Source organism: Cloeon dipterum, chromosome 4, assembly GCF_949628265.1.
Source record: "Cloeon dipterum chromosome 4, ieCloDipt1.1, whole genome shotgun sequence".
NCBI classification, from domain to species: Eukaryota; Metazoa; Arthropoda; class Insecta; order Ephemeroptera; family Baetidae; genus Cloeon; species Cloeon dipterum.
The window spans coordinates 24,097,365-24,121,250 of NC_088789.1; the positions used below are offsets into that span (position 1 = coordinate 24,097,365).

The following is a 23,886-nucleotide window of genomic DNA, read 5'->3' on the forward strand; positions in this document are numbered from 1 at the left end:
TTCAAGAAACCTATTGATAATAGTTGTGACAAAATGAATTAAGGAATGGCTTAAATGACAAGTAGTGGGAATTTCACGAAAGCACCAAGCAAAAATTGATTCTAACGTAATCACTACAGGCCAATAAAAATTAAAACACAAATATATTGATCCTTGAATCATGATAACTTTTTGCCACCTTTGTGATAGTCTCTTCTGACTAAAAATCTGCACAAATTAATATTTATTTTTCTTAAAAAAATAAATAAATATAATACAAACATTGCTTTAATCGGTGCACTTAGTGAAATTTAAGATTTACATTTGGAAACAAGCTAATTATACCATCTCATTATATTTGATGTATTTTTATGCAATTGACCCGAGCAAGAATAAACCAGAATAATTATCTCCAATAAAATATTCAAATATATTATACCCTATATAGCAATAATTTATCATTTTGATTTGTTTTTAAGAAATTTTCAACAAAATTTAATTATTACTCAAAAAATGTAATATCATAAAGAGCTAGAATCAGTCTGCAAAGAGGCTTGAAACAAATTGATATTATTTACTCCTGAGCATCGGAGCCACAAGCCGCGTGAAAAGATTTAAAGTTTAATAGTTATGCAGACCCGCACATCATCTGAGTCGCGCAGGTTGCATACTCAAACGGTTACTCTCTCCAGCCTCCCAATGAATAATTATTATTGCTTCTCGATTAAGAAATAAAACAAAAGACATACAATAGTATCACTTTATTTTGAAAAATTAGTCCTTAATATTTACAGCCTTTTTACGGATGCTTCGTTAGTTTAATAAATAAGATTGAAAGAGTGCAGGTTTCAGATGGCACAATGAGATAATATAGGCACAAACTGAACCAAGTAATTCATCAAAATTTGAAACTAAAATTCCTAATCGGTGCTAAATAAATACTTTTATGAATTCATTCGGTTCAGTTGTAACCAGCCTATCATGAATTTACTTCTGTCCTGCCAATTTTTCCAACTGTGCACGCCCTCAGATTTTTTCGATTTTGATTTTCAAAAGGGTGCACCTGTTGCGATGTCGTCTACAGACTAAACCTCCACCTTTGTAATACCCCGCGGCCTCTTGGTAAAGAGGCTGATTTTTTTGCTGTTTTGTTGCGTTAAATTCCTGGCAAGTGCTCGTGAGGGCAGTCTAATTAATCACTCCATGCGGAGCAGCTGCCTGCTGCGTCTGCCGACGTTTGAGTAGTCGACGTTCAAGTTCCAGGACAACACGTCGCGGCTGCGAGCGTTGCACTTTCTGGCGACTCGTCTCTCCAGCTCGCAACGCCTCGAAACGTCCCAGAAGACGAAGCCATCCGGACAACGGTTGACCGAGCCTGATTGGAAAAAAACGCAGATGAGTACAAATTCTTATTCTATTAAATATCGCTTTTTTTAATTAATTTAAAACACACCTGAAACGTAGTTCCTAGCATCCCTGGTACACTTAATAAAGTGTTGGCAGTCTGATTCAAAGGCAAAGTATCCCTCGCCGGGACAGAGTGATTTCGTGCCAACCTGAACCTGCGAATTTATAGACAAAATTGGATAAGAATTTATAAAAATTATAATCGCGAAAATAACTCACAACAGCCTTGCTGTTTCTAAATCTCCTGCCGGAATTTTCTTGAGCAAATTCTCCGTCGCATTTTTCGGCTTCCTCTGCAATAATTTTGGTCATTTCATCGATAAAGTTATTCTACAATTTGTCAAATTACCTTGTGACAGACACTGCTGCTTGTCATTGTCGAAGACAGTGTTGTTGGGGCAACTCAGGGTCAGAACGTTGATTTCGGTTTCCTCCTTCTCTGTGCACTGGTAGAACCTGTTGCAGTACTTAGGATGGCGTCTGAAGCCAGTGGGACAAACGTAGGCGTGCTGTCCGGGCTGGAGGTTGTTGCATTCGCCCTTCTGCGATTCTCCTTCTTGAGATCCCTCTCCACCGCTGGATTCGGTTGAGCCAGATTCCTCAGGGGCGGCAGTGGTGCTCTGTTCGTCGGGGCTCTTGGTGGATTCCTCGGTGGTTTCGGCAGCCGTGGTTGTAGTGGGAGCAGTCGTGCTTCCGGCAGCCGTGCTGGATTCGGTAGCTTCGGTCGTGGTCTGCTGAGCCTCAGTGGTAGTCTGCACCTGCTCGGCCGGAGGTCCGGCATCCTCGGTCGTGGTCTCAGGAGCTGCGGTGGTGGTGGTAGTGGTGCCCTCAGTAGTGCCCTCGGTGGTGCCTTCCGTTCCAGATGAGCTCGCGGTCGTGGTGGTGCCCTCGGTGGTACCTTCAGATCCAGATGAGCCAGCAGTTGTCGTTTCCTGACCCTGCTCAGTGGTGGTTTGCTCTTCTTGGTTGCTGCAGTCGCGAGGGGGATCGATATTTTCAGGGTGGTTGCAAGTGTTGATGGCTGGGTCGTAAATGGTGTCGTTGGGGCAGCGGAAGAAGTAAACAGAGAACTTTTCGCCCTTGTCGTCCCAGTCGACGCAACGGTAGAAGTTGGCACAATCGGTGGAGTCAGGGTAGTATCCTTCCTTGGTGCAGTTCACCTCGGCAGGCTTGGGGTCGACGGGGGTGCAGTTAGGGGGTGGTGGAGGAGACGACGAGGACTCCTTCTGGGCCTCGGTGGTGCTCTCGCTCGAAGAGCTGCTGGAAGCAGTGGTAGTTGTGGTTCCTGATGAGGTAGTTGTCTCTTCCTTGTTGTTACCTTCCTCCTCTCCAGGAGCAGACGTTTGCTCAATTGATGCAGGAGGGGCGGTGGTCTGCTCAGAAGAAGAGCTCTGAGTTGTAGTCTGTTGCTCAACATTGTTGCAATCGCGCTGAACATCTCTCTCGTGGTTGCAAACGTTCAACTCGGGGTCGAAAACCGTGCCCTCGGCGCAGTCGAACTCGTACTTGGTGAATCCGCCCTTGCCATTGTCGACGCAGCGGTAGAATTTCTTGCAATCTCCAGGGGTGGGATAGAATCCTTCAGCAGAGCACTCGCCATTTCCACCCTGGCCGCCTTCTCCGCCTTGACCTCCCTCGCCCTCCTGTCCTTTCTCTTCGCTCTGTTCCTCTTGTCCACTCTCTCCTCCTTCACCACCTTCTCCTATTGATACATAAATTATTGTTAATTTTGTATACAAATTAAACAAAATTATGACAAAATAAACAAAAACACGTAAAGCAACAAATAATTAAAATTTGCACATAACACAAAAAGCGATGTGAATCTCGAAAATAGCTAATGGAAATAAGAGCGCTAGTCTATTCTGAAGCAGAATAAGTATGGGTAGTCTTTTCAAGTATAATCAGATATCAGGATCAGCAAAATTATTGGCAGTGTTATTTCTGAATAACTTTGAATTAGTTAATGTACAGATAATTTCCTGCTCGAATAATTTCGCCAACCAGATTTAATTAAACAGGTTGTGAGAGTTGCGATTGCCTTCACCAGTTCCTAAGCTACCTTCTCCACCCTGTTCAGTTTCAGTAACAGGTTTTGCGGTTTCTCCCTCGATAATAGGTTCGCCGTAGTCAGTTTCTCCATCATCTCCGCCATTTTGCCCCTCAGTGACTGAGCTTTCAGACACTTGCGATTCTCCTTCCTGTCCATTGCCCCCTTGAGATCCTCCTTCGCTAACTCCTTCTCCAGCTTCAGTGGCTGAACTCTCAGTCACTTCAATTTGCCCAATTTCCTCTTCTTTTTCTCCTGCAGCTCCTTGCTCTTGTTCACCAGAAGCACCGTTTCCTTTTGAAGCAAGAGTGTAATTGTGTAATATATATTTTTTTCGTGTTGCCAATGTGTTTAGTGAATGCAAGTTATCTAATATCTACAGTATGTAAAAATTTATATCTCCATTCACCACCAGCCACCAATTTTGTTAATAATTGAATTAAATTTGGTCTCAATATTGATTCTCTCTTACCTCCTTCACCACCACTGCTGCCGTTATCTCCACCTAGAGTGCAAATTTACATCCTCTTTTAGTTTCAAATTATTTTATTGATGCATATCATGCTAATTAATATTAAATCATTTATAAAATTCTCATTTTACTCTCCGCAGTCCGCAATCAATCCAAACTTCCAGCGCATGCAAATCATTCAACCACATCAATGCAAATAATCACCATTGTTTTGATTTTCTCCCTCTCCACCGTTTCCTCCGTCGCCACCTTGGCCTCCATTTCCACCCTCGCCTCCTTGACCTCCGTCTTCACCATTGCTTCCTTGGCCTCCGTCTCCACCATTGCTTCCTTGACCTCCGTCTCCACCATTGCCTCCTTGACCTCCATCTCCACCATTGCTTCCTTGGCCACCCTCTCCTCCTTGGCCTCCGTTGCCACCTTCACCGCCTTGTCCTCCTTCACCTTATACGCAGATATATCATTCCCATTTCTAATAATAAAGGAATATTCACATACCTTCTTGGCCACCTTCTTGAGTCTGATTTTGGCTGGACGGAGACTTGCTGCAGTCCCTCTGCACGGTATTTTCGTGGTTGCAGACGTTGTTGTCAGGGTCGAAAACGGTACCCTCTCCGCACTCAAAGTCGTATTTCGAGTAGCTTCCTTCCTTTCCATTCGCGACGCAGCGGAAGAACTTCCTGCAGTCGTCGGGGTGGGGGAAGAAACCTTCAGACTCGCACTCGCCCTTGTAGGGTTTGCAGTCACTGCCTTGTCCTCCAGATCCCTGCTGCTGTTCTCCAGATCCCTGCTGCTGTTCTCCAGATCCCTGCTGCTGTTCTCCAGATCCTTGCTGCTGTTCTCCAGATTCCTTTTCTCCTGAAGAAGGTGCAGGGGTTGTGGTAGTGGTGGTGGTGGTGGTAGTGGTCGTTGTTGTCGTGGTCTGCTCTTGCTGGGCAGGCGCAGCAGTTGTGGTAGTTGACGTGGTTTGTTCTGAATTTGAGCTGGAGCCACTATCGATCTCGTTGTCCATCTCGTTGTTGTCGCCGCCGCTCGAAGAGCCAGTTCCAGTTCCACAGGGAGCTTTTACGTTCTCAGGGTGATTGCAAACGCTGGATTCCTCGTCGAACACCGTACCATCTCCGCAGTTAAAGTTGTAGACGTCATATCCACCGTTCTCGTTCGACACGCATCGGTAGAATTTCTTGCAGTCTTCCTGGTCGGCAAAGAAACCCTCGCTTTTGCAATCCCTCTGCGGTTCGTCGTTGGGCGATCCCTCGACCTCGTTATTTTCGTTGCTGGGAGCAGGTTCAGGGTTGCTCTGTGCGGGCTCCTCGGGTTCATTGTCAGGGTTGCGTGGAGGAGGCTCAGGGTTGCTCTGCGGAGGGGGTTCGGGGTTGCTCTGAGGAGGAGGGCCGCCCTGAGCGGAACCAGCAGGCTCGGGTTCAGGCTGAGGGCCTCCAGTCTGGGCAGCGTGACAAGGACCAGAAACAGCCCAAGGGTGGTTGCAAGCTGTGATTTCAGGATCGTAAACGGTGCCTTCGCTACAACGGAACTCGAAGGCTGTGAGGCCCTGACTTTCTCCGTAGTTCACACACCGGTAGAATTTCGTGCAATCTTGGGGATCAGCGTGGAATCCTTCGCTTTCGCACTTGAAGCCATTACCGCCGTTACTTCTGCCGAATAACTTATCTCCAAAACCTGAAATATGATATAAATTGTGGTTAGAAAATGCGCAGGTGATGACAGGTGCTATTGAATTCAGTTAAGCTTGATAAAAAAAGAGGAACGAATTTATCTCGCAATTTATTTATCATTCCATTGTTAATGCCTTGTCAGCGAAAATTTAATGCGAGCTTGCTTATCAGGTGCAAAAGATTTAATTAGTCAACGTGGGAAGGAAGTCATTGTTATGCTGCTGCAGCCCGTTAGCCAAATACCACGTTAACAGCAGTCATTGCACGCTATTAGACCCCTGGCGCGGAGGCACAATGAACGTTTTTTGCTCGACAAAACCTCGCGACAGGCCGCAGATCGGGTCTGCATTATTAATGATCGTAAATATTATATTCGACTTTGGCAAGCGAGAACAGGGTTCGCAAAAATTCATCACGCACTCGCGGCAGTGGATGGATGGTTAATATTGAAAAGAAAAAATTACAGTTACTCACCTCTATAGTATTGCATGTACATGTCATTATGCATGGGCATGTGGTATTGGTAGTCGAATTCTTGAGCGCTGGCCAGGGTACCGCATCCCACCAGGAGCAACCACCCGAGGGTGATTTTTTGTCTCGGGGTCATGTCGCGGTTTCAGTGGGCTGTGCTTTGAAGTATAAATTGTCTCTTATACAGCCTGCAACATGCCAAAAAAAGAACAGAGTCAATACACATGCGAATAAAAAGTGGGAGGAGACGCGGAACAATGCTCTTTTTATCGCCCGAGGAGTTACTGTCAGAATTTCAATTTTAAGCAGTCTGGCATTATCTCAATAGCAAAACGGTCGAGCAGCACGCAACGCGATTTGCCGTGCTTCATTTTTCGCGCGAATTTCGGTACATTTTTTTAAACCCAAATCACGCTTCAATTCCAAATCGAATGCGGCGTTGCTAAAGGGCTGAATCCAATATTAAATAATTTACTGCCTCAATTTCACGGACTCTAACGGCAAGCGTAATTTATATTCACATCACCCTTTGAGTGATTTGAATGCTTGCTCACAAGGAAAAGCTACTGGGTTAGTGGTTCTATTGTATATATGGAATAATCAGATTGCATGTATTTTCCTCTTGGAAGCCGCCAATAATCGGTCAGAAGACCTGACTTAGGTGCGCCTCGTTAACCTCATGTGATCTTGAAGCAAGTGCCACACAATCATCAGAAACGCGCCTTAACAGCATTCGCGCCCACCGCGGCAATTACACCGATCATTCAAAACACACACACGCTTGCATGTGCATTTAAAATGCTCTTTTGCAGTTGTTTGTACTTGTTGCCTCTTTTTCTTGTTTATTGCGTTTACCGTTGGACAAGCAAAGTGCATTTTTAATAAGTGGCATCATCAATATTAATACATACAACTGACAGCTGCTACTACAAAATTAACTGTCACCTTTGGATTGAGATTTTTTCCCGTGGAGGTTGTAAAAGAACAGTTCGACGTCAATTTGGCGAACGATTAAATTGTGTTTAGAGTGGTGTATCGCGTCATCTAGTGAATTTTAATTGGATGCTGTTGGCAAATTTCTAGGATGAAACCTGTTATTAGGTAAAGGAAAGGTCAGGACTTCTACGGCTTTTCTCATAGATATTTTTATTTGATCGAGACGTCCGTTCTTTTTATAGTAGCATTGACCTTGTCACATTCATCTGGGAAATGAATTTTTTCCTCCATTCTCATCATAGAATTGATACAGACACCAATAAAAATAATTTAAAATGACTGCGAAATTGCCAACGTGATATTGTATCACTGGAACAAATTAGAGCACTCAGCGGTGAAATTTTGAGCACACCAACGATGGGATAACATTCAATAAAAGTTGTCTCAGTGAACGTTTATCCGCCTTATAAGCCATTCATGAAACTCGTTTAAAAGTACTCAAGTGCTGCTGCACAGAGAAGCCGGATAATGACCTCGTGGAATGCTCTCTGTGCGTCCTTCTTTTTATCCACAACGCTACACGTTTCGGCGTCTCTTATTTTATGACACCGGGCTAGGCGTAAAAACTAGTTAAAATATTTAAAAATGTGCCAGCTGGCGCAAAATGGCGAAATCCGGCGGCGATGTTTGCGCGAGAGGGATCAGGTAAGGCCCACTTTGGAGGAAGGGGTATAATTATAGAAGCGAACAACGGGATTTGATTATTGTTTTGTCAACTGGTCGGCAACTGGTGCACATGAGATCGACGCGGCCGGCTCCGACATCTCTCAACAGCATTTTGTCGTCGCCTGCGGTTGAAATCGATAAATTTGCGCTGCTCCACCTTTGGCCGCGCGGCTGCGTGGCGCGGAGAACCTGCCGCTGCCAATTTGCACCATAAATATTCAGGTTTATTGCGTCAGGAGACGCATTTTGCCGCCGAAGACGTGCTAATAATTATCCGCGCGCCGGGGTTAATTGACTTTTTTATCAGTTATGGTATTTTAACAGGATTCTACATTTCGCAGGATTGTCGGTCGAGACGTCTCGACTCTCGGCAAAAATTAGACCTTGAAATCATGTAATTCAGCTGGAAGGAAACCAACAATTTGAGTGCTCGAGCGTTAAGCGTGAATAATGTAAGCAAAAATTCAAAATAATCGCTTCTGAACTTGTTTTTATTTTAATTAGAGCCATTTGATAAAAATCGAATAATTATCAACGCGAAAAGGAAGTGCAGAGATTTTTTCAATGGCAGGATGCGTGCTGTTAAAAAAATCCAGCCTTGGACGTAGGTCGTGATCTACGAGCCGCGGTATACGACCGATAAGACGGCGTTAAATACTAATAATTCACTGTCACTTTTTCGGCTTTCAATTGTTACTGGGAGTGCTGAAAAAGACCCACACCGCAGGTCAAGAAAATTTACTGCGGCACAAAAGTCGTGTAATTTGCGCAATCCCCCGCGGGCAGACGTAATTAAAGCGGCGGCGCACCTCAACGAATGAACGCAACTTGATGAAACGAGAGACGCTTAAAAATCGAGAAAAATGCATTCGCGACATGAAAGAGACATGCAGTTTCCACGTGATACCTGTGTAAGTGTGACAGGTGGTGCGTGTTATTTTTATGAAGGCATGCGTGTAAAAAGAGCTGGACCGCGGACGACATTATTTGCTCTAATCTGAAGGAGGGGAAACTCGGATTCAAAATTCCTGCGTTGTATCTATCTGTGTGTATATCTGAGAAAAAATGCGTACAATTTTCATCCGAGTGAGAATCAGCAGGTAACAATTGAGCTTTGAGGCAGAGCAGGTGAGTTGAGAGGCGGAGAACGAGTTTAGCATGTGGGCTTGAACATATTCATCGCGTCTCTGAATATATCGAATGCATCACGATAGCGCGCTTAGCTTATAGCTCGGCGAATTCTCTCTCATTAGGGAAAGGCGGCATTCCACGCCGGGCGCGGCTGGAAAATAATAAATATAGCACCGCTTTAATTACCATGCCCTCACGATGAGAAAGAGCCGAGAATCACGATGCATCTGGACACCGAGTGGGCAGCTTCCAGTGCAGCAGCCGCGCTTTTGAGAGCAATCAGTCATGCATGTGAACACTCGCAGGCAGAAACAAGGCGTCGAGTGATGCAGCATTAATTAAATCGACTGCCGCGGCGCGATTTCTAGCCGGAAAAGCGTAAATAATACTCTTGCGGTCGAATGTGTGCAATTTGATGTATGGCGAACGAGCCTCTTGTTTTATCTCTTGGGAGCAGCCTCCGAAGTGTCGAATCATAATGCGAGATTGGAATTTGATTTACCGCATAACCGGCCGGAATGCTCGCTCGTCTGACGATTTATTTCCCTTGTTCACCGATCTCAAGAAGGAATCTTTGTTAATACAGCGTGAAAAATTGTTCGTAATTCTCAGGCAAGTGCTGCAATTCATTTTGTAGTACGTAAACGCGGATCGAATTTTCAGAAATATTTATATTACGACTGACGGACGTCAATCACGGTTCCATTCTATGTAGAATTCAATCGAGCAAACCGTTTTTATCCGACTGACAAGGGAGAAAATAGAATCCGCTCGTCACTATTCACGAATCACGTGAAAATCAATTTTCTCGTCGTGCATGCAACGGGTTTAATTAAAGCAAATTGCGAGGCGTGAATCAAGTGGAACTAACTGCGGCTGATTGGCAGAATAATGACGGTGTCCTGCACCGGTGCAGCGCAGCCAGGGTCAAGGACGCACAAAAAACACGAAGATGAAAGCGAGAGTACAGCTATTCACGCGCGTTTTCATTAATCCGCGCAACGCTTGCGTGCGGCAGCAAGGCGCCTTTTGTGATTGCAACCTGAGCTCAGGTTGTTCGGTTGTTGTTTGGTCTCTGGTGGCGGAGGCAATGACCCTGACGCGCGGCGGACGGCAGCTATATACCAGATGCTCCGCTTCCTCAATGTTTGCTGATTAAAACTCGGGAAACTAATAAATAAGGGGCCTAATTGATTCGCCCGTCTAATTTATTAGGACATCATTCTAACTGCCTCCTGATTTGATATAAAAAGTATTTCCGTTTTAAATTGAGTTATGATGTTCATAAATGACATGGAGAGAAATGACCTGTTGAATTCGGCGGATTGGGAGTGGAGGAATGAATTGGCGTCTGCCACAGTTATGATGTTTATTGGTACATAATGATGGAAAATTGCCCCTAAAGATAGCCATCGAAATTCCTGCGTAATTCATTGTGCAAATTTGACACTCAAAATTTACTGCTGATCGAGATAAGCGTAATTCAATAAGAATAAGAACGACCTCGTTATTCAAAGCAATAAAATTATATAATTGCTCGTTAAATTTCTCAATTAAAAGGCGACAAAAACCTTTTTATTTGAACACTTTGACCGCTATTCGTGAGCAATAAAAGCAACACCTTTACAGTTTTATTACGCGTGTATTAATTTATTTTATTTCGTAGTGCCTACTCGTCCGCCCTAAAGGATCACCGCCCGATAAAAAATCAGAGGCAATTTTGAAACGTGGTTCCCATCACTATCGAGAAACACGCGTTTCGTTTTTAACAAAAGTGCACACGCACATGCAGAATGCAACGGAGCTGCAGCAGTATCGTGAGAGAAAGAGACCCATTCATCATTCTGAAGGAGCACTCTCGTCACCTGGCCAAATATTTGAATAAAAGCCGTTAATTCCCAGTCGAAACGCACGTTTTCGTCCGGTTATTGCGTAAGTGCATTCGTCTCACAATCGCAGGCAGAAGGTATTTATTAGTGCAGGAAGTCGGCCGGCGGCCAGTTGCACTGGTACTTGTTGCACAACACGAAAACGAGTTGACAATAATTGAAGTAGACTTGTACGTTCGTTGACCAGAGGCCCATTAGTCTGTGACCGCGGCCGACGAGTATTTAACACGCCAGTGAGAGTGCTGCCTGCTCCTTTGTCTTTTCTCTTTGCTCTGCTGGCTTTTTCTTTTGTTGCTTCTAATTTTAAAAGCAACACGAACACTCTCGATTTTATGAATTTCGTGCGGCAGTGAACTCTCTAGCTTGCAGATATTGAACACATAGATGACCACGGCTGAGCTTTGAATTACTTAAGACAAAGAATGTTAATTAAGTAACTCTAATTATTTTTTTTAATTTTGCATGACTGTGACTTTAAGCATGAAATGTATTTATTGCCTAAGGAAACGCACGGGAAGTAACAAATTATTTTTAAATGTACCCAAGTTTCAAATTCAAGAAAAAATATTTCAATAATTTTTGCGATCGCCCAAATATTTAAGTTAAAATTATTTCTTTAATTATTTCTCACAAAAAATTATTTAAATAACCGGGCTTTGGTAACTGTTTAAATTATTTTTCATTAAAAAAATTTTTCGTTTGCGTCTGTACATATTTTGGAAAATCCCGTCCATCCCCGACTCATAAAAGGCGAAAAAAGATCAAGGAAAAAACGGTTTTCGCAAAAATGGCTGCTCTAGTTTTGCAGCACAATGGGCGTTCATGGCAGCTGCATAAACGTGGTTTACTGCTCATTGTTTCGTGGAATTTCGACTAATTAAACGACCAATTTGCATTTTGGCCCATCTTTTACCAGCATAAATGATGTCAGCACAACAAGGCAATTAATCTCATCCAAATGCGGTAACGATTTTTTTTCTTTCCTGGTCTGCCGAAAAATGGTCATTACGCAAGCGAAAATTCAGATTCAGATCGCACGCGAAGCTAGATGGACCGGCGCCGGAGGATCCTGCTGAGACTCATCTGCCGGCCGGCCGGCTCATAATTACATATTTTAGACCCAGGCATAGCGCGTGCAGACCGTCTTGCGCGTCGATCAATGCGAAGGTCGCGCGAATTTTCCAGTCGTGACGCGACCGGCATAAACGTTTCGTCGCAAATAATTTGAATAATAATGCGGCCGGCTTATCTATCTTTGAAAAAACAAAAAACAACACCACACATAGAGTTTATTTACAAAAGATGCGCCGATTATATTTTTAATTCCCAGCTCAGCGCCTGCTTTGGCACACAATCGAGCGCAAAATTGCTTTTTGTCTCGAGGCCCTGTACGTCTGAGCGGTGGATACGCGATTTGAATAATTGGGATGACCGTGGCAACGAAAAATAAACCACAATAAAAATTCTTGGCAGCAGAAAAGCTCGTTCGTCGAAGCCAAAGAATGGATGCACACCTTTTTCGCGTCGAGAGCTGGGTCAGTTGACCTCTGCTGCGCGGTGCATTTAGTGCATCCAGAGCAATTGGTGTCGATTCCAGCAGATAAATCACGTCGCTGGCATTTATTTATCGAGCCCCGTGGACGCACGAAGCCGAAGCTATTATATTTATTTATAGCCATTACTAATGCTGGGTTTCAATTAAAATTTTCACCCATGATTGATGACCAGGTGTGAATTCGGTAATAATTATATATAAATTTTGCCACATGTCTTAATTTTTAGCTTTACGAAGGTCGTCGCTCCTCTAAATGTGAGAAAATTCCTGAAAACTAAATCCACCTCCGCTGCTTCCGGTTACATGCTCAACAATAATGGAATGCCGCTGTGATTTTTGTTTCAAACAAAACAGCCAAAAGTCTCTTAGTCTTTTGCCGTGGTTACAAATACAAGATACAAGTTCACGGCCATCTTTTTGCACAAAATAAACAGGTTTGCCCGTTGACGTAAGAAATTTTGCCAGTGCTCGGAGAAATGGCGAAGAAAGCCCTGCTTGGAGATTAATACACATTCAGAGCTGACGGGAACAGTTAGGCGAGTAAGTGCGGCAGATTTATAATATAGAAACACGCGCAGGCCGTTCGTTAAAGTCGCCGCGAGTGGGTCACAAGAGTGGGTGCAGCGATTCCTCGCTCGCCACCGGCGCCTCATTGGCAATACATGGCAATGGCCTCGCCCTTTTCGGCTCCAATGCATCATCGTCCGCGAAATATAAATCCAGAGAAGCTCCTCCGCCATTGAACTTGCACGGTCAAGGCGGGGGCATCAACGCCCAATAAAACAGAAATGGGTGTCCCGCTGCGTATATTTGCGATTCGGCAAATTCATTAGGCCGGCTGCTTTAGTCTGATCAATTTAGCTTTGTGTGTGTTTGTTTATCGCGCGTTTCCAACAGAAGCGGTTCTCTCTCGCGAGATTTATAGCGCATGCAGGTTCGCAGTAGGGGACAGCATTTGCGTGTGAGATAGCGCTAAAGCATAAATTTAATTTAATTGATTTTAATTCCCACCTAAAGGAAAAAGGAGCAGTAAAACGATTAAATGTCGGTCTGTTTTCCGTTTGTGGCCATGAAATTTTTTGAACGAATAAAAAATTGCAGAAGTAACAAAGGTTTAGAAAATTTAACTGGGAAATTTTAGAAGGAAAAATGATCAAAATTTTAATATGAGCCTCAAGAAAGACCTGGTCTATAAAGAGATCAACTCTGGGGTTTTCCTCCTCAAGGAAAAACATTAGAGAATTTAACAATTTCATTTTATATATTCCAAAACCCAAATAAAAATTTTTACCTTCCGTTATATAGTGTGCCAAATTCAAATCTATAAAACGAACTCCCGCCGCGATTTACGCCTCTATATCCATTTATCTAATTATCTATCTTGGAATTATAGGCACGGATTGAACTAATATATTACGATCAGCGAGCGACGCGGCGGGCATGCATAATGGTCTGCTGTCAGATTATTAAATCGAGCTCTCAGATAGAGCAGCCGGTGCTCTGGAAACAAGATCCGCAGAGGCGATTGATCTGCTCGGAAAGTTCGTTCTGCAATCGCTCCGGAGGACAATAAAACAATGCACGCACACAATATTTGCTAATAATGCGCCTTGTCAGGCGATACGGCGGCGGAATTTTGATATGCAAGCCGCGCTGGCTTGGACATTGTGCATGCAATGCCAAGGCGCTGATTAAAGTGATTAAACGCTCTCAACAAGTACTGCCGCCAACACTTTGGCTGCCAGGTGCAACGTGTATTCGGAGAATTGCATCTTCATCCCAGCCAAATAGATAGTTAATTGAACTATTTTATTCATAATGCGGTTTCCTGCTGAAAATCAACAGGTTTGCTGATCAAAACTAAAATTAAAGAGGCCTAAATCTTTAAGCATAAATAAATTGTCTCAAAGCACGATGATCGATAAAGTTGTAAATAAATTTACTCACAAAGTTCAGCCAAAGATTGAGCAAAGGGTTTCTTCTCGGGGTTGCTTGATGGCCACAGTTTTCTTCACTGAGCTCCACACGTCATCGTCTAGCGCGCCGAAAGATGCAGAAAAGTGCGAGGTGGCGGAAAGTGCGCGTCCGTGGCAGTTACCCCGCGACGACTGAACTTGGCCCGTGGTGACTCCTCCACTTATAACCGACGAGGATGATGTCCTGCTCTCCCTCTACCTTCTTCTTCTTCTTCTGCTTCGCCTGCGATTCTTTCTGCACGCCGCGAGTGTGGCGGCGTACGTCGACTCGGGGGCCCAATCCGCTCGCCTCTCTTCTTCTTCCTCTGCTCTTTGCGCGTATACCTGTCCGCGGAGCCGAGATAAATTAAGCTCACCTGATAATACTAGTTGATGCACAGGGATGACGTAACCTGCGAAAAATAGCTTGCTGATGATGAGCAGCTAGATCGATTATGCATATTATACTCATTTTATTTTATGAGGAAGGAAGGTGTTATGAAAGATTTGGCACGCGTGAATATGAATACACTCTGCCCTTGTGCGACCAAAGGTTGAGATCATCTGGTCATGTGATTTTTTATTTCATTTTGCTAAAGCTTCGAAGGTAATTTGATCTTTTTGCCGGGGACCAGTGTCCTATTAGTGCTTTTAGAGCTTGCCTAGCAAAATTCCGGCACTGAAATTATACCAAAAAAAATTTATTCTCAATTTGTTATTCATTCAGTTATTTAAGTCGCGCACTTTTTCTAGTTTCTTGAATCAAATTTATTTAAAAGATATGGAGACTATTGAATCAATTTATAAAGGTTCTATGGATGAAGGAAAAGATGCTTGGGAATTTCTACCAATCGACAGTTTTTTAGCTTTGAGGACTAAAGTATATTTTTATGAATTTTATGTTCTGATTTAGTAATTTATAATCGACTCAAACAAACATTTTGGCTAAAGAAGCTGCCATATTTTTTAAATTACAAACCAACTAAATGCTTCAAAATTGGGACAGATGAATATTGATTTATCCCTTCAACTGTTGAAACATTTTTGCTCCAGCAAAAATCTCTTAACTCTAAAATTTTCGGACCCTTTATGCAGGCTAGTTTTTACAACTTATGTTCTAGCAAATTTAAGAAAACTTTTTTGTTGTGTAGGATGCATGCTCTATATTTTCACTCCCTACAATCTTATGAATAAATAAATAAAGTAGTCACAAAGATCACCCCCATGTGATTTATATTATAGCAAGAAAACTGACTAGAAGATTTTGGTCCATTGTTGGCTAAAAATAAAAACAATAAATTTTTGCTTGCTTTTAGACTGCAGCATTTATTTCAGCATTATTTTCCTGGATTTTCTATAATTTAAACTAAAAGAACAAGCGCTATAACTACTTACTTTCATTCAAACCAGAAGGTTAAAAAAAGTTCAAATAACATTTTTTTCTTCAGTTTAGTTACATATTGAATTTTCAGGTAAAATAATCCCTAAATATTCTTGGAGTTCCTTAATTATTAAATATAACGTAATTAAGTCGCTAGCTAACCTTACCTTTGATCAGAAGATATTTGGGTTTTAATTTACGAAAAAATTTATACAATCTCAGCTCAACATATCCGTCAGAAAACTAAATGAAATATTTAGAAATTATCTAAATTACTTCAGTACTTGTAAGGCATCACCATTTAATTTATACAATAATTCAATTCTAACAAAGTAACATAAATGCAATCAATTTACAATTGAATTACAAATAAAATTTGAAAAATGATTAATTAATAACTTTTTGCTATAATTAATTGTATATTTTAAAATAAATAAATATAAAAAAATATAGCAACTTTAATATTTTAATATATTAAATTTAAAATTAGATTTTTTTAATTTAGGTAGAGAGTTCAACAAATTTTTTTAATCCTTCTGTGAAGGAAATTTGTAGACATGCGCAAGCCATCCCGTCAATACATGTTGCTCTCAAAACACTCTCGATTTCCCGAACAAAAAGCAAACATGCTCGACTGACCAGCTTGAAGAAAAATCTTCAGAAATCTCATTAGAAGCGATCACTGTCCGCGCGATTTGATTCTCTGGCTGGGCATTTGTGCAAGCCGTTGCTCAATTACCTGCTCGTCGCACATCCGTACGAAAAGCAGCGTTAAGCAGGCATAAAAATCGCCACCTTTTAGCGCCGTCGCCGATTATTCACGCTAATTGTGAGAATTTTCACAAGTGCCGAGAGACGCGCGGCATTGATTGCAAAAGCAGCCGCATTTGCATAGAGTTTTTCCAGCCTCATCTTCCTGCCATTTAGGTATCAAAACGCAAAAATTGCAGCAGCGAGCGAGAAACCAAGGCCGATCACGTTCAGAATTATGCACCGGATCCGTCGAGCGTAAAATGTTTTTCGGGAATCCAGAAATGCAGCCGTGGAGGGAATAATGTTCTATTTACAATTAACATAATTACAGCCTCTCGAAAATGGTGCAAATGCGTCCGTCGCGGTGCGTGCGCGAGGAGCCGCGCTCGTATTTCGTGTTTGGAAACGCAAATCAAGGTCGAGAAGGAGATCAGGTAATGTTTGCTTAGGTAATTGACTAGGAAGAAGATGCGCTCGTTGTTAATAGGACGTGATTACGTGCGAAGGCTTTTGATAATGCTCCGACCAGCTCTGATACAAAAAAAAGCGAAATTGCGCTGCTCTGCTCTCACGTGAAAATTGAAAAGACCGTGCATCTGCTGGTTGGCTTCGGTTTGACCAGCAAAACGGAACAAGGAAGCGAACGCTTCGTGGTAAAAAGAATCAGACGGTGCGGGTGAGATACTGTTAATTTGGTTTTTTGCGAGCTGGTTTCACCACACAAAGAGGTGGTTTTTTTCTCGAGATAAAACGGACTTAGGTTAGTGCTTCAACGACTAAATAAAAATAAAACAACTCGTTCATGGCTCTAAAAATCAATAGAGAAATAATGCGCAGGTATTTTAAGAAGTTCTAACAATCAGATTTTCAAAAAAACGGAAAACTATAGTTTTTATCTTTTACATTTTTAGTTATTTCTGGCCAAAACAACCGGCATAAAGCTAACAGATTAATACAATCTTACTAAAATACAGATGCATCCCAAATGAACACAAATCAAGCTCTTTAGCAACATTTCCAACACATTATTTTAACCATTTGAGATGCGCAACTGCTTTAAAATAATGAAACATTAACAAAAATTGAGTAACATTTTTTTATAAAAATTATTTTTTTTATTAAAAGTATTTTATTTAATTTCTTATTTTACATACTTTTTGAGTTATTTTATTTATATTTTAAATTTATTTAAAAAGTTAACAGAACATATCTTTTGATTGATCATTTTAAAGTATATATTTTTTAATGTAATATAAATTTTCACACATGCTCTTATTTTGAAATATGTGTAAAAATAAATTGATAAAGCGTGTCTATTGGCGTATCGTGCATTTCATATTATTTTTATCACATTCGACACATCAATGCTGGCCCTACCAGGCCTGAAGCCTGAAATAATTTTCCTCCCCGTCACAGACACAAAGTAAAACAATTGTGCATGCATGCTTAATCGTGATGTCATCTTTTGACAAGGCCAGAATATCACCTGTTATTATATTATCGAGCCACAGAGTGTGAGACTCGGCCGCGAATATCAATTTGTTACCATCGTGTAACAGTTGCCATTGCGCCGCGTTTGTGGATTTAAATACGCAGACATATTATTACGGGTGACCAGAGGAGCGCGTAATTTATATCCGAAATTAATTTGCACGTCATGCGCCCCCATCGTTGTTTACGCTTCTGCCAGAAGACCGTGTTGCAATAAGACGCAGAATGCATGAGGTATTATGTTGAAACCTTATTTAAATTTAATTTTAAATCCTGCTGCTTTTAAAAAGGTTAATTTCGGGTCCTGAAACAGATGAATCACGGCGTGCTGAGAGATGGAATGACTCATGAATTTGAATAAGAGCAGGTTCCACCCGGTTGACATTAATAAGCATGGGATTTTAGACGTTTATTTCGGCAGTGAAAACTAAAAAGTATTTTTTTTTAATAGGATATCTGCTTCCAACTATGAATTATATTTTGTGCCTCCATAAAAAAACCGGTAAATAAGAGCCAGGATTTGAAACCCTTTTTTAATTCATGAAAATATATGAATTTTATAATATTTTGCTTTTAAAAATTGCCTGCAAACAAGTTTTTATGTACACTCGGCCAAATTAACGTTTATTTTTGGGTTATTTAAAGACTTAGACACTTTTAAAAGCTAATTTTATTTCTGTAGCAGTACAGGATCGCGGTCCTGCCCTTTTGTTGTGAGCCAACGATTGTCGGCGGTTTGAGTTATTGTAATTTTGCATTATTATTTAACAACATTAAATATAGTTAAGTCCATGATATATTTCAGTCAAAAACTGCATGATTAGTTGATAATTTGATAATATGCAATATTTATTAATTATTTTAAAATCATTGTTTTGGTTCCATTAGATTGGCATGTTTGAATTGATAGATGTTTTCATGCATAGTTGAAACTAAAATAAATTGAGATAAAGTTAACAATAAATTAATAAAATACTTATTTGTTCAGAATAATAATAATTATATTTGAATTAAAGTGGAATGATACTGGGCAACAATTGAAAATTATTTAAATTGTTGGATGCCTTAAACAATTGACCGATAAACAATTTGTTCAACAATTTGCAATAATAAAAAAATGACCTTCCTACAATAAAAATTCAAATTCCAATTTTCTCCAAAATGTACAGTGCTTGAACATATTTTCTTGCCATATACCGATTCCTCTCATCGAGATCTGTTCAACGGTGTATGCCACTTATTGGGGAAACTCTTAGTTTTGAAATTAAATCGGATTTCAGGTAAGGAGACAGCCATTGCCATTTGAAAAGCACGGTAACTTTCAAGCCAATTTTCTCAAAAAATTACAGCGCTCCTTAGGTCAATTTAGGCTTTAACTGAATCCTAAGGGGTGAGTTTATGCATTGGCAACAAGCATTTCCCAGACTTTTCCAGTATTATTCCTCTTTAAGTTTTACTTCTCGGCCTTTATTAAATTTCTTGGTATATTGAAAGCTAAGAAAAAACAACAGGAGGAGTACAGAAAATCTTAAAGCGCATTATGTTGGCAATCGTTCTGAGTTGGGTTAATCCAATAACAATGTAACCCTGGATTTAACTGAGTTCTTATTCTAACATTAATATTTACGGTTCATAAATTGTAGCAAAAGTGCCCTTGCTAATGGCACGGTCTGCGCTGAATACAAATTGAATTTTACAGCTGGATTCGCGATGGAAGCGATATCAATTATTGGAACCAACTCAACGAGTCGTCGCGTTGCAATCCAGAAATGGCAAGAGCTGCGGGCTATCTGCATACGCTTATATTTATTTTCCCGCTTTGCGAATAAATCGCGTGGAATCAGGCCAATAAACAAAAAGGCTGTAACGCCGCCGCCGCCGCAGCAAAGACAGTGTCAAGGACCTTGTGCACATTCATACACACATTCTCGGTTACACACGCACACTAGCTATAGCTCTCATTATTATTTTCCTATTCGGATCTCGGCTTACAGAGCAGGGGAACGGGACCTGCTCGATTGAGTGGAGGAAATCGACTGCTCGATCAGCGGAAAATCGCAGTAAATAATGAAAATCGGTGATTCTCAGAAGTGGGCCGCACGCAATTATTAGAAAAGAAAAAAGACGCCGCGAGATGCGAGATGCGTGTGCTATTAAAGTGGCATAATGAAGGGCAACAATTGAAAATGGTTTTTAAATTGTTGCCTGCAGAAAACAGTTGATCGATTTGCGTTGATTGTTTGTGCAATAATGAAAAGTTAAAATGGATCTATACAGGGTGACTGTTGAAAATTATTTGAATTAATTGTTGGATGCAATAAGCACCTGATCAATAGAAAAATATGTTGCCTTGCTATAGTAAAAATTCAAAGTTTTCGAATTTTCTCCAAAATTTACATCGCTGGACCACATTTTCTTGGCAGATTTTGATTCCTCTCGTCGAAATCTGTCCAACAGCGTAAGAAATCATTTAGGGAAACTGTTTGTTGTGAAATAAAATCAGATTTCTAGTAAGGAGACAGTCCTTGCTATTTGAAAAGCATGCTAAGTTTGCAGCCAATTTTCTAAAAAAGTTAATTTTGTCATTTTTTGCTTTAACTGAAATCCTTAGGTGCGAGTTTTTGCATTTGCAACAAGTATTAGCAGTAATTTGAAAAAAATTTAGCCAAATAAATAACAAAAATCCAAACAAATTAAAGAAAATAAAATTTTCAACGCCAACTAAGTTAATTTCAGCTTTGCTTCTAGTTCAAAGTAATAAAAATAAATATTTTCTCTTATTTCGAAACACCATATATTCGTTTTTATTCCAATTTCTTTCTCGCTCACTCTCTCGCTCGTGTATATATAATTTGCAGCACCGGCGGCGAGCTCGTCTTGAACTTGACATTGCACTTGGCTTTACAGCAGCAGTCTGCCGCGCGGTGAATGTCAATGTTTCTTGTTCACGGCTTGGGAAATGGATTGCCCACGTGACTCTGGCGGGCTTGCACGTCGGCGGCACTTAGCTTATGTGTGCGTGAAAGTTGCGAAATTATCTAAGAAAGGAGCCTGTAGGTCGGCGGCCAAATTATGTGAGCCACGCCGCTTTCTCTGCGCTTGCATAACGTGCAGTTTGCTTTCGCTTTCAATCGAGAGAGCCAACAATAAGCATGGCCAGGGTCAAGATTCGGTTTAATAACGACTATGTTTATAGCTCATCAAATTGTAAAAGTGGAAACGGATGGATGAAATTAACAGGAAATTGTTTTGGAAATTGAATTGATTGCAGTATACCCTTTGCATATAATACCTATAAGCAATATTGATATTATCATCCTGGTTGAAAACCTCGAGGATTTATCAAGAAAATTCATTAAACATTAATTGGAATTAGCGGAATTTCAGGCACACATTTATTTCTGTACTAATTACAACTAAAGGGTTATGTTCGTAAATATTATTGTTGTTAAGTTCATTGTAATTTAATTTTATAAGTAGAGTAAATAATTCAGAAATCAAGAAAATATCTTTGTGAAGTGATGAATGTCAATTATGCTAAAATAAATTTAAACATAAATAATTACACACAAAAAATACAATAAAAAAACTCAAGTAGTGTTGTCCAACGTTCTGGCCTGCTAAGGACCTTGGGGGCACCAGTAGTTCATTAAATTAAAAAGTAATTAAATATTAAGTACTAAAATTTCAATATATAAAAATAAAAAAATTCACATTTTGATCTTATAAAATAATGTATTAAAAATTTACTTTTAAATCTTTACTATATTTTTAATAAAACAGACAGTGTAGCACAATTAAAAGTTTAAATAACTTTTTTAGTACCTGTAAAGTGAGTGCAGGGTCAAAAGCACGAGTTTGATTTATCTCGCATGCACATCTCGTCTCGGCTGCCAATATATAAGCGAGCCGAATGTGCACTCTGCGTTAATGATGAAGTGTGTTTTATTGTAAAACCCCAAGTGCATTATTTAATAAAGAAGCAACGCCGCAATTGAGCACGATTCACAGAGGCACGAGTGTTTTATTTCCTCTGATGCAAAGCAACATTCGAATCCGTTATAATTTCCTTCGTTAACACTGCTCGTTTGAGAATACAAAAGAATGTTTGTCAGGCAAAGAGAGAAAATCAGCCGGAGCAGGAGATTTTACATATTATGTACTTCTTATGAAACATGCGGTAGTCCTGCTAATTTTTTGAACAAAATGTTAGACGGGTGTCAATGACATGTTTCAAGCCTAGATTTTAGCCATTTCCTTCATATTTTTAACTATAATTTATTGATTGCCGATGGCTTACAAATAATTTATCATAATTTTATTAATTTTAATTTAAATATACTGTTATTTTAAGACAAGAGGGAATTGTTTGATTGATACGTTTTTCCTTTTAATGTATCGGAAAAATTAAATTTTAATATCATTTTGCGTCTGCAAATCGACTAAACCAAAGTTTTGGTCAGTAAAAATGAACTAAAAGACCTCTATGCGGACATAAATCTACAATTTGAATTGAAATCTCGATTTTCCTCTTACATTTGCCGATATTTTCGCTCTAGAAAAATTAAAGTGGAGCTCAGAAACAATTTATGTATATATTTTTATTACCATTAAACTAACCCAAAAATTAAGAAAATCCGGCTAAAAAAGTTTAAACCTTCTAAAATTTAAGTCTAAACTAGTTTAAATTTGATTCAAAACTCTCTACAGCATTTGGAACAGTGTTAAGCTTGAAAGATAAAAAAATGGAATATATTTAACTGATTTAGAACTGGAGCTCTCTCACCATTTGAAAATTTCTAAAAAGCGCGAAAAGTATCACCGAAGCGGTTTTATAAAGCAAGACATTAACGCAGTATATGCTAATAAGAACACGTAATTTACGATTTTTTTTTTGTTTCGGCAGCAGCCAATAAAAGATTGAAACAGAGATAAGCGCGCGGCATCGGACGAGTCTGCATATTTCTGCGCAGCGCGCGGCGGCACGGCAATAAGTAAAAGAATGGCTGCTGTGCCTTGGCCATCTTCAAGGCGAAATCTAATTGGAGTTCACGTGTACCACTGATCCATGCAAATCGCCACACTGTCATTAAGCATTACACATGCTGCCAACGCATGAATTGGAGAAAAGCCGAAGAGGAGGCGGCACACATGCAGCTGTTGAACACAATTTCTGATAGTACAAGTGCCCCGCGAGCGCTGTTTACCTTGCCAAGCGTTGATTTTTATTTTTTCCCTCTTCCACTTGCGTAACGAGATTATGCAAACTGATCATTTGCATAAATTGAATTCCGAGAGAGCCATCAGTTTGTGGAATAGTTTCTCTGTGAGAGTGGAAACCGGTTGATTGAAAAAGCTAGTAAACAGGCCAAATTACAACCGTTTAACATGAAGTTTTGATGTTTTAAAACAGAGTTCCGATTTAGATTTCATGTTTTTAATTCTGGTTTATATTTATTTTTGGAATTAATATCACCCAAATTTTAATTTGGATTAGGAGCATATTGAACCGTAGGAGGGAAAACTGATTCAAAAATTTTATTCTAACTTGAGTGATTGGAAAAAATAGCAATAATTTTCATCTCCCACACCCGTATTTTATGTGTAAAATACTAATTGAGAATTTTCACAAAAACAGTGTTTACGCATAGCAACTATCACATTTTCCATGAGCAAGAGATGCTTCCTGCTTCCACATAATTAAAAATAAAGTTTTGAATATTTGATTTTGATAAATACACGTTTTGTTCCAATTTCGTTCAATTTCAATGTCCTGATAAAGAAGAGGGTCCATGCAACATTACTTATGTTTGATATTAAAATTTAACAGAATTTTCACTGACATATGAATGTCCCCTGAAATAATTTTCTGAGCTGAGTAGAGCCATTCATTCAAATCACATATTTGGTTGGCGACTATAAATTATTTTTCATTGCGAATCATCTTTTTATTCTTGAAGCATTTTGATAATGTGGCATTACCCTTGACTAAAAGGATTTTTTTATAAAGGTGT

General features: G+C 40.3%; 1 protein-coding gene across 4 annotated transcripts; it reads right to left on the reverse strand.

The window, feature by feature from the left end:
- Window positions 1-725: 725 nt before the first annotated feature.
- On the reverse strand, window positions 726-14,484 carry LOC135941676 (uncharacterized). Of its 4 annotated transcripts, XM_065487303.1 has the most exons (10): window positions 14,240-14,484; window positions 6,059-6,243; window positions 4,407-5,588; window positions 4,113-4,352; window positions 3,909-3,941; window positions 3,449-3,730; window positions 1,736-3,088; window positions 1,606-1,679; window positions 1,433-1,541; window positions 726-1,354 (listed from the first exon to the last, which is right to left on the reverse strand). In XM_065487303.1, the coding sequence occupies exons 2-10, from the start codon at window positions 6,189-6,191 to the stop codon at window positions 1,176-1,178; spliced, it is 3,585 nt and encodes a 1,194-aa protein (XP_065343375.1). In that variant the 5' UTR covers window positions 6,192-6,243; window positions 14,240-14,484; the 3' UTR covers window positions 726-1,175. The 4 variants fall into 4 exon arrangements, with proteins under 4 accessions (XP_065343375.1, XP_065343376.1, XP_065343377.1 ...); XM_065487304.1 differs by lacking the exon at window positions 3,909-3,941; XM_065487305.1 differs by lacking the exon at window positions 3,449-3,730 and having other exon boundaries at window positions 14,240-14,482.
- Window positions 14,485-23,886: the final 9,402 nt, after the last annotated feature.